The following is a 15,735-nucleotide window of genomic DNA, read 5'->3' on the forward strand; positions in this document are numbered from 1 at the left end:
CCAGATCTGTGCCTCGATACAATCCTGTCTCGGAGGTCCACAAACAATTCCTTTGACTTCATGGCTTGGTTTCTGCTCTGACATGCACTGTCAACAGTGGGACCTTATATAGACAGGTGTGTGCCTTTCCAAATCATGTCCAATCCATTGAATTTACTACAGGTGGACTCCAATCAAGATGTAGAAACATCTCAAGAATGGTCAGTGGAAACAGGATGAACCTGAGCTCAATTTTGAGTGTCATAGCAAAGGATGTGAATACTTATGTACATGCAATATTTCAGTTTTTTATTTTTAATAAATTTGCAAAAATTTCTAGAAAACCTTTTTCACTTTGTCATTATGGGGTATTGTGTGTAGATTGATGAGAAAAAAAAGGAATTTAATCCATTTTGGAATAAGGCTGTAACATAACAAAATGTGGGGAAAGTGAAGGGGTGTGAATACTTCCCGGATGCACTGTATATCTAAACTAAACAAAACCACAAAAAAAAAATCACTGTCCAGGAGAACACCAGCCAGGATGACTGTCAGAACTGCCGGTCTGCATGGGCTAGCAGTTAGCTTAGCCTGCCCCGCTTCCACATCCTGTCAGACCGCCCTCGGTGTTACCTCTTTGGGCACAGCTCCAGGCAGGGCCGTGGTCCCTGGGCCTACAGGATGCAGCAGACCAAGCTCTTCCAGCCGATCCAGCGCCAGCTCTCCCAGCCATCAAACGAAAACAAACTTAAACGTGAACGTGGACAAAGACACTGCATGGACAGTACTTGGTGAGGCCGCCACAAACGTGAATTTGCGCCACCATCTCCCCACACTGCAAGCAGAATTCAGTTACTGCAAATTAACCCATCCTAGCTGTGATCTGTGTAGCTGGGAGCAGTTAGCTGCCACCTTCATGCTGCGCCCGGAGAACAACTCCAGTTCTTTTCCTGTTGCCTTGCTTAGGGGCACAGACAGGAGTATAAACCCTAATATGCATGTTTCTTTTGATGATGGGGGAAACCGGAGCACCCGGAGAAAACTCACCGCAACATGCAAACTCCACACAGAGAATGACCTGGGATGACCCCCAAGATTGGACAACCCCGAGGTTCGAACCCAGGACCTTCCTGCTGTGAGGCGACAGCGCTAACCACTGGGCCACCGTGCCGCCCAAATGTTATGTATGCTAGCAGCCTACAGCCCACACGGAGTTACCTAAATTATACAAACATGATTAGCAGTAACACTGTCCAGACATGAGAAAATAAAGCAATGTTAATTCTGGTTTTAATTTGTTTTGGGTTTTTTTCTCTTAAAAAATAAATAAAAAAGAACCGATAAGAGAACCGTTACAGTATCGGATCGATAAGCAGTATCGATAAGAGTGGTAGTACCGTTAAAATCGTAATGATACCCATCCCTAGTCCTAAATGTCCCACCAGAAGACCAGGGGAAGTAGATTATAGGAGCATGAGCACGACTTACAAATCCTCCACGCGGTGCTTCTCTGTCGCCGGGTCCGCTGGAGTCACGCGGACCCAGTCGGGCTTTGTTAAAGCCTTCGTCTTTGGGATTGGACTTTCTGTGGTGGAAGTTCTCCTCCTCTCTGTGCGATTTTGAGGAGGAGGAGGAGGAAGAGGAAGATGACGAGGAACTAGAACGTGAGCGTTTCTTCTTACTTTTCCTGAAAGGAGGATTGGTAGTGAACATCACCCGCAAAGAAGTCGAAACTCTTCGTTGCAAATAATTGTGGGGAAAAAAACCCCCAGATGAAATATGAAGGACGGGATCACATACTTTGACTTCTTGTGGCGTTTAGAGGGCTTTTCTGCAGATCTCTCCCTACTCGAATCCGGGGAATCTCCCACGTCTCTCCCGCCGTCCTGAATGTAATCTCTGTTTCGGGCAGAATATTTTTTACGGCGCTCAATATCCAAGCGAAGGTCCATTGAGTCACCCTTAAGCTTTTCCCCGATATCCTGAGCAAAAGAATAAATAAAAAAAAAAAACACGTCGTGGATAGACTTTGGGTTAGCATTGGGATGTGCCCAGTCAGCTACCAAGCCTGTTTGAACGAATTAAGAAAGGGGGGGGGGCTGGTTTACTGCCAGTTTAATGGAAATGAGAGCGAACGACTGGCAGGACTAAAGACAAGCCATCGTGGATTGAGTTTTCCAGCAAACTAAACAACTTAAGGACCACAATAAAATGGGAATGTTCATGCTAATTTGAATTTTTTCTTTTTTATTAGAAGTTTCCTTTTTTTCGTAGTCGTACAGTATTTGAGTATCTTTTTCCATGCGCCACAGTTACTGAACTATCGTGAGGGTTCATTCAAAAGGGTTTAAGCATGTGGACAAAAGTGCACGAGTGCATCTAGTGCTCACTGTCGGGTTATTTTGCTTCCTTATTTTCCAAAGAAGAATACTTACTATGGCTCAGAGTCCTTTCAACAGCTCGGGCACAGGAGCAACTGCCACATCCAATCCTGACCCCTCACATTATTTGACTCAAAGGCCCTGGGCAGCCTCGTACCCACAGTATTAATAACACAGCGTGTGCAGATGGGGGGAGGGGGGGATATAACACACAACAAACTGAATGTGCCTCATTTTGCATTTGCTTTTCTTAGACTTTATGCGTCTCCCTTGGAGGAAGGCCGAGCAGCTTTGAGAGAATGCCGTCTAAAAGGCATCTGGCTGGCTCACTCTGTTCCTTTGTCTGTCTTTTCCAATACACTTCATATTGCAAAAGTTTCAGTCACCTTGTAACTGCCATCCTCAGCGCTTTTCATCGCTTCAAAAAGTTGCGAGTGTTTCTTAAAAGCACTTGGGGAAACGTCAATTCTCCTGTAAGAGACAGAGAGACGGGGACACACGTTCAAGACAACATCATTTAACAGGCTTCTTATGGTGTCTCAAGACAGCGCAGGTAGTGGAGCAAAACACAGTAAGACGGGTACGAAACAGGGCTGTGTACTGGCACGAACTGGATGAATTCACTACAACACAAGCGTCACGATTCAGCATACTGTGATATGTCATGATATCTCTTCATTGTTGAAACCTTCTGTTTATACCTGACTGTATTCGGTGATCCGTTCTATTGTTTTTCTATTATTGGCCACCTTGTGGTTGTATGTTTTCTTTCTTTTTTTGGTTGTATGTTTTCACCTGCTATCCATTATTCAAACCACTTATCCTGCTCTCAGGGTTGCGGGGATGCTGGAGCCTATCCCAGCAGTCATTGGGCGTCAGGCGAGGAGACACCCCGGACAGGCCGCCAGGCCATCACAGGGCCGACACACACTGGGTGGTATGTTTTCATTAATTAATGTATGTGGTTTGTCCTTGTTTTCTTTTTTCTTTTTTTTTTACATTTTTGTTAGTCTGTTGTCTGTATGTAGTTGTAGTGGTAGTAGTAGTAGTAGTAGTCTGTTGTCTGTATGTAGTAGAAGTAGTAGTCTGTGATCTGTGTGTACGTATTGATAGCTGTATTTCTGTTGTGAATCCTGTTATGTAGTTATTTTGATATCTGTTGGGACCCCCTCAAAAATGCGATGGTACAATTTAAGGGGTTTATCCTAACGAATAAATTTCCAACAACAAACAATGTGATGATATATTGCAATATTGTGTCATAATTCGTAAAAAATATCATAACGGAAACACCTCAGTATGGATAAAATTAAAGTAATCACAGCCATACATATTGTAGTACTGGAAATGTCTGCTCTTGTGGTTCTTGTACAGCCTGGTTAAAATACTACACCTGCTCCCTAGTGGTCAGAGATGTGAACAACACAATGAACTATAGTGCTGCAGCCACATCTCTTTATGCATAATCCCAAGAATCGATGCAGTGTTTTCAATAAAATCGATACACTATTGTGCAAGACAGTATCACGACATTTAAGTATACTGATGTTTTCTTACACCCCGAGTGCTAAACTGATTTGCGTACATGAAATAATGAGGACAAAACAAACGAACAAACAAACACACAACACGGAGAGGCAAATTCACCTGACCTCCACTGAAGCATGACAACAAATAAAGCCGAGCGAGTCTGTTGATTTTCAGGAGAAGAGGGGAAAGAAATACCTGAAAGCTGTTAAAAGAGGAGGTGAAGCCACAGCACACTGAGTGGTGAGAGGGTCACTCAATAGGCGACTCTACCTGTGTATCTCTGGACTTTTTCTCGGCTTCGACATTTCCTTTTGTGCTGCTCGTCTTTGGTACATGGCAAAACGCTCGTTTAGAGTCATTCCAGAGTCTGCAAAGTGTTGAGCTGTAAAAAGGTGGACAGTGAGGATTTGAATGAAGCAGTGTTGAAGCGTTTCTATCAGTTATGAGCTATTCTCTTTTATCAAGTGCTGTGTGATACAGAGAACTCCAAAAGTCATGGGTAATTTTACACACCATCGATATCTATCACGATCTATATCCATCGATATCTATTGCATATATGAGCGGATATCTACTCATATATGTAATAGATATTATTTTTGCATACATATTTTTGCATTTTGCATAGTTATTTTTGCATATATGAGCACATATCTGCTCATATATGCAATAGATAATATTTTTGCATATATATTTTGCATATTATATTTTTGCATCTTTTATATTATTTTTGCATGTATGAGCACATATCTGCCCATATACGCAAAAATAACTTAAGAATCCAGCAGAAGTTCATCACATTGCACTGTTTGGTAATGTAAAGTAATTCTAATATGAAACGAGTTCTCAAATAATACTCCCTGAAATATGACAGACTTGATTTTGGGCAGCAGATTCTCACTGTCATTAAATTAGAAAACAAAACTGTTTATCACAAAAAGACAGTATCCAAGTTTCATCTTGATGTAAAACAATGAATGATAATACTGAATTATCGCCCAGCACTTCCTCTTATCCAATCAGAAGACCAGTAATAGCCGATCCACCAACTACATGAGTTCTAACTCAAAGTCTTTCCTCTCTTGTTTTGCGTTTTTCTTAACCGGTGTTTCTCCTTTTATTTACTTGATTTGAAAATGAATATTCACGGGATTTCAAAAATAAACAAGTGTCAGATAGAAAAAGAGAAAAAAAAACCCTGCTTTTCCCCCTCTGTGTATTTATTGATCTGTCCGGAGAAACATTCCACCATGACGAGAGAGGAAAACACCGGCTAACTATTGATCACATCCACTTGAGTACAAAGCTTCTCACCGTCAGTAAAAAACTGACAGATTTCCTGACTCTCAGCAGTTCTGTTAGTAATTGAATAGAGCTGTGGTTTCTCAAAAAACGACAGCGACACAACGGTGTGCTGGTAAGGGGTTACCTTTAGTGTGGTGGACGATGGTGACGATGTGCTGAGAGAACAGTTCAGAAGGACTCTTCTGCGATTGACTCATCTGAACGTGCTGAAAGATGGAGCGAAACTCCTGCTCCTTTTTGGAGGATTGCACCAAATCCTGAGATAATTGTCGCTCTCCGGCTAAAATATCAGAGGAGCTGAAAAGAAGGAGAAAATTCACTTACCCTCTTTTTTTTTCTTTTGCATTCAAGCAAAAATAGATGTAAAAAAAAAAAACCCAGATGTGACAAAACAACAATCAGGTTATGAAACCGTTTTATCCAACTCCCATCTCACATTTTTTTTGTGTTCTTGTTGTATCAATACCTTTATTGCAAAAATGCCATGCCAAATTGGAAAAAGAAAGATACAGAAGAACCCCTTTCAGCCATCACAAGTTCAATCATAGTTCAATTACATATAGTTTAGCTTACTAGCAAGTTACTCGGTTACTCTGGTGCAATACATGCAATACATTTGCAATACCTTGGATTCTTCAATATGGTATTTTTGCATATGTATGTGGAGATACCATTATATACCATTATCGTGTAAAGTTCTATATGATTATCATGATAATAATGGGGGCAGCATGGTGGCGCAGTGCTTAGCGCGGTCACCTCACAGCAAGAAGGTCCTGGGTTCGAGCCCCGGGGTAGTCCAACCTTGGGGGTCGTCCCGGGTCCTCCTCTGTGTGGAGTTTGCATGTTCTCCCCGTGTCTGCGTGGGTTTCCTCCGGGGGCTCCGGTTTCCTCCCACAGTCCAAAGACATGTAGGTCAGGTGAACCGGCCGTACTAAATTGACCCTAGGTATGAATGTGTGTGTGTCGGCCCTGTCTTACAGCCTGGCGGCCTGTCCAGGGTGTCTCCCCACCTGCCGCCCAGTGACTGCTGGGATAGGCTCCAGCATCCCCGCAACCCTGACAGCAGGATAAGCGGTTCGGATAATGGATGGATGGATAATAATAATGGTTTCCATACTTCCCAGCACTACAACTAAGCTTATTTGTAAATATTGATCAGCTCTTAAGATCCATCAATCCATATCCAAACCGCTTACCCTGCTCTCAGGGTCACGGGGATGCTGGAGCCTATCCCAGCAGTCATTGGGCGGCAGGTGGGGAGACACCCTGGACAGGCCGCCAGGCTGTAAGACAGGTCGTCCCAGGACGACCTGGGACGACCCCCAAGGTTGGACTACCCTGGGGCTCGAACCCAGGACCTTCTTGCTGTGACGCGACCACGCTAACCACTGCGCCACCGTGCTGCCCACTCTTAAGATCATCAAATGATTATAGGTGAGAGAAAACCTCCAGTCGCTAAGTAACACTCACCTTGTCAGACTATCCCTGAGGAAATCCATTCTGACATTAAACTTTGCTTCTTCTTTCTTTGAGACCTTAGAAGGTGAGTCCTCTCCTCTCACAGTGAACATCTCCCTGTAAGAGTTTCTCCTGAATGGAGGTGAAGGAGGCGGGCCGGAGGCAGATTTCTCCATCCTCCTCGCTTTGTAGCCTCTCTCCGGGGACGAGGCCCGCAGCACGCCCGCCATCTCTCTTTTGGCGAGAGCAGCAGCAATGGCAGCAGCTTTGCCCTGATTTTGACAGCAGTACATCTCTTCTGCCGTGGCGTCAAGGTCATCGTCTTTGGCGAGCTGGTTGTAGGCCAGATTCTCCCACTTGCCAAACTGCTCTTCGAACAGCTCGCGACCTGAGCGGGCGACTTTGCCCTTTGACTTTTGAGAGAACTCGCCCCCATTGGGCCGGTCTGTGCGGAGTGATAGTGAACGGGAGTTGACCACTGACCCCTCCTCCTCCTCCTCATCTTCCTCCCCATCACCGGACAGAAAAGGGGAAGCTTTCAGAAAGCTGCTCAAAGACACATTGCCTTCAAAATCCTCCTTGTGTTTGTGGGACACTGGGTCAAAGATACCCGCAGGTTTCTTGCCATTTGTTTTCCCTTGTCCCACGTCTACATCATTCACCTCTGCGTTCTTGCCATTTAGCCAGGCAGATTTTGCATTCATGTTTTTGTGCTCCTCCAAGAACCTGTACAATGGCAAAGATATGAAGAGTTGCTTCTAAAAGAACGTGCTACACAAAGAATATTGTCTTAATGTTTGTCTCTATATACGGCTTGCAAAAACAAGAAATTCTTAAGAAATGCAAATTAAACACAAGTGTTGGCAACATAATTTCTTCTTTTAACATACACACAAATTCACGTGAGGAATGGCACGGTAAAGCAGTATTGACTGGCCTGGTGAATATACACACGGAAATAGAAAGTCTCTGTTATGGTTCAACTCATTAAACCTTGCTTTAGTTTGCTTTGACTACCGCCATGTCCCTACGGGTTTAGAGCCAAGGAAAAATACCAATGGCAAATTATTGTGTGGTGTATATATATAAAAAAAAAACCCTGAAGGAACGCTGACTTTCGAAGCAAATAAAAAGACCCACAGACCAACGCATGTGAAAGTAATTAGGAACCAAATACAGCGAAGCTCAACTTCAAAATGCCAGTGTTACGTTTAACTTTACACATAATGAGACAGAAGAAGAAGAATTCGAGTCTTACTTTTTGAAGGCGGTGGAGATTGCAGCTTTATCTCCGTCCAGGTCGTCATCTTTAAAGAAGCCAAAACCAGAAAACATTGGCACAGGGCTTTTCTGAGGGGGTACATTACCCACCGTCTGCCGAGAGGGGGCGCCATTGCTGGCTGCACTGGCGTTTTTGGGGGAATTACAAGGTTGGCTAGCAGTTGGCGTGATTTGACCAACAATAGCTGCTGAGTTTTCCAGAGGACTGGGCTTACTGGGACTGGTACTGTAACTTGTCAAACCTTTCCAGTTATTCCCAGTTTTCTCACCCACCAAGCCATCATCACCTCCTCCTGCTAACATCCCACTGACCTCCACTGGCTTCTCACCTGCTCCTCCTCCTGTCTGGGCCTCCTTGGAGGCCGAGTGCTCCCCCTTCACATCCTTGGCATCGTGCGGGGTCTGCCCCAAGGCTGACCTCTGTTTGGGAGAGCAAGAGTGTAAAGAAGAGGAGGAGGAGTGGTGGGAGTGTCTGGACACGGGTGATGAGGATCGGTCAGAATGGTGGTTGTGACTCTGAGCGGGGGGGCTTCCGTGGCGTTTCTTGGGGCTATATGACCGACCTCGGGAATGGTTTTGTTGTTGTTGCAGATATTGTTGTTGTTGTTGAGGGTGCTGTCTATAGTTCTTCCAGTTTGGACGGAAACCGCCACGGCCACCACCCCCACCACCGCCACGCTGGTAGCGTCCACGAGGAAAGAAGCCCCGCCCGCGGCCCCTGAAGTGATAGGGCCTCCGGAAGCCTCGGTAGAAGCCGTGAACCTCACGGTTGTTCTGATATCCTCTGGGATATTTCTTCTCCCGGTTATGAGACGGAGAACGAGATCTTGTCCTTGACCTCGACCTCGAACTGTGGAAGGGAGAGAGGACGAGAAAAGAAAAAGAGAGAGAGAGACGGGGGGGGGGGCTTTTACTAATTACTTTTTAGTAATATTGGTCATGCATGGTAGTTCCCATGTCTTTGTTAACTCAGCATTTTTTTAAATTGATTGAATTTTGTTAAGAAAAAATAAAGCTTTATAACAAACGACAATCAACTCAGGTTAACCTGTGGTAATACAAGTGGTAAAGTGGTAAAGCAATATCACAATACCTCAATAATCTATATTATTATTATAAATAGTAGTTTTAGTAGTAGTAGCACAAAGTACTGTTACAAAACAGATATTTCAAAATGATTAAGATTAATGATTGAAACATGTGTGTTTCAACCTAAGTTTGCACACTTTGCAATATCATTCATAGTAGTCAGTTCAAAGAGGGTTGAGAATCAGTTCATCTGGATACAACGTTTATTGACAGACTCTGTCAATTGCTGGATACAGCGTTTCATCTGGATACAACGTTTATTGATGGACTCTGTCAATATCTGGATACAATGTTTCATTTGGATACAACCTTTCATCTGGATACATTGTTTATTGACAGACTATCAATATCTGGATACCATGTTTCATTTGGATACAACCTTTCATCTGGATACATTGTTTATTGACAGACTATCAATATCTGGATACAATGTTTCATCTGGATACAACGTTTATCGACACTCTGTCAATTGCTGGATACAGTGTTTCATCTGGATACAACGTTTATTGACGGACTCGGTCAATATCTGGATACAATGTTTCATTTCGATACAACGTTTATCGACAGACTGTCAATATCTGGATACAATGTTTCATCTTGATACAACCTTTCATCTGGATACATTATTTATTGACGGACTATCAATATCTGGATACAATGTTTCATCTGGATACAATGTTTATCGACAGACTGTCAATGTCTGGATACAACGTTTCATCTGGATACAATGTTTATTGACAGACTCTGTCAATAAACGTTATATCCAGACGAACTGATTCAAACTTGTTTGATTTTCTTACCTGGATTATTCAGCATGCATAAAAAGACACCAAGTCGTTACCAACAATCCTGTGAGTTCAGTGCTAGTCCACATGGTGGCAGTAGTGCACCGCTGAGAGACAGCCATGTAACCTGACCTGAACCTTGAACAAGGTCTGTCAACTCTCAACATGTCACACACTAAAATGCTTAAATCATTTTTAAATGAACTCGCACGCTCCTGTTGACAACGCTGTCACTACAACCCACTCCTAGTCAAGTTGCAGACACCTTGAGGACTACGGAAACAGCAAAGCTTACGATTCAAACTCCAAGTCTACACGTCAGTTTTCCTAGGCTCTACAACCGTTTTGCACATCAAGCTCTAAAACATTAACCAAATACTACATCTATCAGTACAATGCATATAAATAAGACGATAACAAGACTTTGGAATTTAGTGCAAAACTCACAGAAAATCTGGTGATATTTCATCATTTACACAAAACATGCGAAATCCATATCTGGAACAAGAGTCTACAGTAACACGCTTCTGACGTTGCAAGTTGTTGCAGAAAACCTCATTGAACAAAACTGATAGCTCTCACCTGGTGCGTTTTTTCATTGGAAAACAGAGAGATTAAAGAAGGCAGTGCGCCGAGCAGCACTGCACACGTACTGTGGGAGCAACAGGCGGACTCCTCATCTCTTATGCCCAGCCCGAGTAGAGAGAGGAGTCACATGGGCCAAATGGTGGAATATCTCCTCTCCAACCCGTTAACGCTCTGCTTGCCAGCTGCACTGGCTGGCCAGCCAGCTCACAAACTCCGGTTTAGAACAGCATACTTTCAAATAGTTGTACAGAATACTACTGTACAACTACTCTGAGACCAAGAGTTTGCTGTAACACTTACGGAGTTTTATTCAACATAACCATTGTTCTTAATTCCCCCCCCCCCCCATTTTTCTCCCCAATCCCAGATAGCATCCAGATGTGGGCCACTTCAGGCAATGATGCGGCACTGATGGTCTTCTTCTGGCCCTGACAAAATGGATGTGAGCCTGAAGTGGCCCACATGTATCATAGCAAATACTATGGCCCAAATATGCCAAATCAAATGTGGGCGTTTTTTTGGGCAAAGATGCGGTGCTCTGGGCACCATGTGATCTGGATGTGACCCTGAAGTGGCCAGTGTGGTAAATGGTGAATATGGCCCAAGTATCACAAAACAAATATGGGCCACTTTTGGCAAATATGTGGCACATGTGGCATTGCTATGGCTTGGTTCTGGCCCAGATCTGGCAAACAGGAGCGGACCGCCCAAGTGCCATCATTCTACCCGGTATGTCGGCCTGATGAAAGTGTCGGCAAATTTGCTATCTGCTGGGATTGTATTTGGCCAATTACCCCACGACCGAGCCGTCCCGGTCGCTGCTCCACCCCCTCTGCCAATCTGGGGAGGGCTGCAGACTACCACATACCTCCTCCCATACATGTGGAGTCGCCAGCCGCTTCTTTTCACCTGACAGTGAGGAGTTTCACCAGGGAGACGTAGCGCATGGGAGGCTCATGCTATTCCCCCCAGTTCCCCTCCCCCCTAAACAGGTGCGCCGACCGACCAGAGAAGGCGCTAGTGCCGCGATCAGGACACATACCCACATCCGGCTTCCCACCCACAGGGCCAACTGTATGTTAAGGGACGCCCGACCAAGGTGGAAGTAACACGGAGACTCGAACCGGCGATCCCTTTGTTGGTACGCAATGGAATAGACCGCTACGCCACCCGGACGCCCTCGTATTTCTTAAATCTAATGCTCTATTTTAAGCAATCAGAGGTCAAAGTTGAAAGTAGCTCAGTGCCACCAAATGGCACACTGGCAAACGATTACGCACAAAACTACTGAAACATATCTGTCATGATATATGCATGTAGATTTGTGTTGTCGTCAGGGATATGTGATGTCAATACAAAGTAAGAACACTCACTGGACTGGCATTGGGGATTTGTGTACGTTTTACCACTCAAATAGATGTCAGATCTGCAGCGACATTCCAGTCTCAGTACTTGGTATGGACATTCATTATGCCGAGTTGTCACGGGATGGGAAGAGGAAGTGACGTTCATGTTTTCCTGCTCCTGGACATACACACAGTTGTGTAATTGTGGCCTGATGCAGAGCTGGGCGAGGTGAGCGTAGTGGGCATCTGTGACCTCTGTTGTTCATTTGTCCACAGAGGAGGTGTTGTGTTAGTGATGTTCTGCCCAGGTGTGCTGACACTTAACTAACACCGGGGGTCATGTTGGGCTGTGTGTGTGTGCGTGTGTGCGTGCGTGCGTGCGCGTGCATGCATGTCCATATGTGTGTGTGTGGATGCGTGTCCATGTATGTGTGTGTGTGCGCACACGCATGCATGTCCGTGTGTGTGTGGGTGTGTTTGTGCATGTCCATGTGTGTGTGTGTGGATGTGTGTGTGTGTGTGTGTGTGTGTGTGCGCGTGCATGCGTGTCCGTGTATGTGTGTGTGTGTTTGTGTGTGTGCATGTCCATGTATGTGTGTGTTTGTGTGTGTGCATGTCCATGTATGTGTGTGTGTGTTTGTGTGTGTGTGTGTGCGTGCATGTCCATGTATGTGTGTGTGTGTGTGTGTGTGTGTGTGTGCGCTTATGTGTGTGTACACATGCTTTCCTCTGTCAAAGTGATCAAGTGAGTACGTGTACTTGCAATTGTGTGTGCGCGCGCGTGCACTGTGTGTGTGTATGTCCATGTATTTGTGTGTACGCATACTTTCCTTTGTCAATGTATTCAGGTGATTACATGTACTTGCAATCGTGCGTGCTTATATATATATATATATATGTGTGTGTGTGTGTGTGTGTGTGTGTGTGTATATATGTGTATATATATACACACACACACACACAGCTCGTTAGCCTGTGGGGCAGTTCACTCGGAGAAGGAAACTCTGGTTTCACGTCTCCGCTGCCTTGCGGGTATACTACAGGAAAGGCTTCAGGAAGAAACCCTGAGGAAAAATCTGCATCCGTCTCCGTTGCCAGTCCTCTCGCTAGTCTTGCCACTGGTCGTAGGTGGTCTGGGACGAGAGAGTGGGGTTGATGATGCGCAGCTCTTCCTCACTTTAACCATCGTGCAAATCACCAGTCATCCATCACAGCATGACTAGATGGTCCTCGTTGCTGCGACGGACGAATAACAACAACATACATGTGTGTATGTGCATGTGTGTATATGTGTGTGTGAGACGAGCTGAGAAAGGCTTCACTACGTGGTCTTAATTCATGTCTGCTACTTATGGTAGTCTTGGAGACAAAACCATGCTGAGCCACTGCCAGGAAATGAACAGCTGTTCCTCTGGCGGCGGCGGCGGCGTCATGATGAAACCACACTTTCCCTTCCAACTGCACAACGTCACAGCCAACAGGTGACCCCCAACACCCAACAGATCCCCATCTAGGCTCCACAACTAGCCAACAAAATGCACCGACTGGATCGAACATTTCAACACACACACGCACTGAGACCTCAAGTCTGAGTTCTCTGTGTCCCTGTCAGCGCCACTGGTCCCTATGCAAAACAGACGGCGTTTGAAGCTGCCACCGTGTGCAAAAACTTGCGATAACCAGTTGCAGCAACTCATTCTGCTGAAGCAAACACAAAACCGAGCCGCTGAATTATCCCTCCACCATCCTTTAATTTCCTCTGGACGGAGCGCTCTGGAGTTCCAGGCCCTAATCCGCTACGACGCTCCGACGGCCCCGTCGGTCGGTATGAGCTAATAAAGCACAGGGACGCGGGTCGGGAGTAGGAAATTGAAAGATGCCTCGGCGTGACAATAAGGCTTTATTCTGGGGGCTTGTGTTATACAACCAGAGTCTGGGCTGAAACCCCGCACCGCTCACCGAGCAAACGTCACACAGCCGGAAAATAACACAGACAGGCAGAGCTAACGCCGCCGTGGGGCAATTCCACATTTACGGCGGAAAAACTATTTGACTAACGCCATCACACATTAGCGACCTTGTGGGGCGTACTTATAACAAAGTACTAAACTTTTGTTCACAGCTTTTTGTTGGGGCCGAGGTGTTTATGGTTCATCGGGCTTGGCTAAGTCGAAGGAATTCCACCTTTATGTGTAACGTAAATGTTCGGGCCCGGCTAGTCAGCCTTATCTAGTTTCACCTCGGGCAGCCCGCGTGCATAGTGTGTTTATTGCTTTCCATACAGCAGCACCACACACACACACACACACACACACACACACATTTATTCATATTATCATCATGGTGCTGAAATAAGGGCACCGCCACCAACTGAGGTAAAAATTGCATTTGTATTGCACTGGTATTTTTATTGACATGATGTGTTCCCCCCTTGGGACCCCCCCCCTTTTTTTGACTTTTTTTTGGGGGGGGGGATTTTGAGATACTTTATTGAGCCCCGTGGGGAAATTCTTCCTCCTCTGCATTGAACCCATCCTAGCTGTGTAGCGAGGAGCAGTGGGCAGCCACTAGTGCGGCACCCGGGGACCAACTCCAGTTCGTCTTGCCCTGCCTCTGTCAGGGGCACAGACAGGAGTACTAACCCTGACATGCATGTCTGTTTTTTTTTATGTAGGGGAAACCGCAGCACCTGGAGAAAACCCACCGCAGACACGGGGAGAACATGTAAACTCCACACAGGAAGACCTGGGATGACCCCCAGAGGTTGGACAACCCCAGGGTTCGAACCCAGGACCTTCTTGCTGTGAGGCGACAGCACTAACCACTGCGCCACCATGCCGCCCGTTTCACAGAACTTACAGCAGGACGCAATCAGACACAGCAGAAAAGGAATACTTCCACATCAAAAGTGAGAGTTTGAAATATAGGAAGACACTTGGTCAGACACATCAGTTTGTGAAGTCGGATCTACCTGTAGCGGTGCTTCCTGGGTCGGGAGTGGGAGCGGGATCGGGAGCGACTCCTGGAGTGAGATGTGGAGCGGGATCTGGGGGGAGACCTGGAGCGGGATCGAGACTTGGAGGCTGATTTTGTGGATTTGGACATCACGGCGGACTAGGCAACTTCAGCTGTCAGACAGAGAGAACAGAAAGTCGGGTCAAGTGTTTCGAGGAATAATTCTTTGAAAAAAGATCTTGTGACAGCGCACAAGAACAGCAAAGGGCTGATCAATAAATCACCTCTACTGAGCAATGGCAGGGAACTGAAAGCAGCATGCTGGGCATCTCATTTTATTTATTTATTTGTGAGCTCCTTTATTGATCCCTGTGGGGAAATTCCTCTCTGCACTGAACCCATCCTAGCTGTGTAGTGAGGAGCAGCGGGCAGGTGCGGTGCAGCGCCCGGGGACCAACTCCAGTTCGTCTTGCCACGCCTCAGCCAGGGACACAGACAGGAGTATTAACCCTAACATGCATGTCTTTCTGATGGTGGGGGAAACCGAAGCGCCAGGTAAAACCCACCTCAGACACGGGGAGAACATGCAAACTCCACACAGTGGACGGCCCGAGATGATACCCCCAGGTCGGACAACTCCGGGGTTCGAACCCAGGACCTTCTTGCTGTGAAGCGACAGCGCTAACCACTGCGCTACCGTGCCGCCATTTATTGTACGTGGTAAGCGAAGAGGAGGTAGAAATAAGAGATGAGAAAATCTGGAAGTGGAAAAAGCCATGACGACGAGTCGCACAGCAAAAACACACCATTCAATGAGCTCTTACGGGAAAACACTTAAGCTGCGATACCTGATGGATTTACATGCAAATACATAACACTTCTTTTGTCGTTTCACTTCATGCACGCAAATGCCGTTTCCCCAGCCAGCCCACAGCAGTAATACAAAGACAAAAGCACATCCAAAAACTACAACAACACACATACCCAAACTAAGACATATACCCAAACTAAGACATATACCCAAACTAAACAAAA

At 45.7% G+C, this 15,735-nt stretch overlaps 1 protein-coding gene across 1 annotated transcript in view; it reads right to left on the reverse strand.

Moving 5' to 3' along the window:
- Positions 1-15,735, reverse strand: part of thrap3a (thyroid hormone receptor associated protein 3a) — a 38,071-nt gene that overhangs the window by 6,282 nt on the left and 16,054 nt on the right. Inside the window, exons 2-9 of the mRNA XM_056285817.1 lie at positions 14,717-14,873; positions 7,915-8,787; positions 6,669-7,382; positions 5,320-5,492; positions 4,161-4,272; positions 2,747-2,831; positions 1,780-1,961; positions 1,468-1,666 (exon numbers count right to left, since the gene is read on the reverse strand). Of these exons, the coding sequence (XP_056141792.1) occupies positions 1,468-1,666; positions 1,780-1,961; positions 2,747-2,831; positions 4,161-4,272; positions 5,320-5,492; positions 6,669-7,382; positions 7,915-8,787; positions 14,717-14,850 (2,472 nt within the window). The 5' untranslated portion in view covers positions 14,851-14,873. The remainder of the gene's footprint in view (positions 1-1,467; positions 1,667-1,779; positions 1,962-2,746; positions 2,832-4,160; positions 4,273-5,319; positions 5,493-6,668; positions 7,383-7,914; positions 8,788-14,716; positions 14,874-15,735) is intronic.

Source organism: Lampris incognitus, chromosome 9 (assembly GCF_029633865.1).
Source record: "Lampris incognitus isolate fLamInc1 chromosome 9, fLamInc1.hap2, whole genome shotgun sequence".
Taxonomy (NCBI): domain Eukaryota; kingdom Metazoa; phylum Chordata; class Actinopteri; order Lampriformes; family Lampridae; genus Lampris; species Lampris incognitus.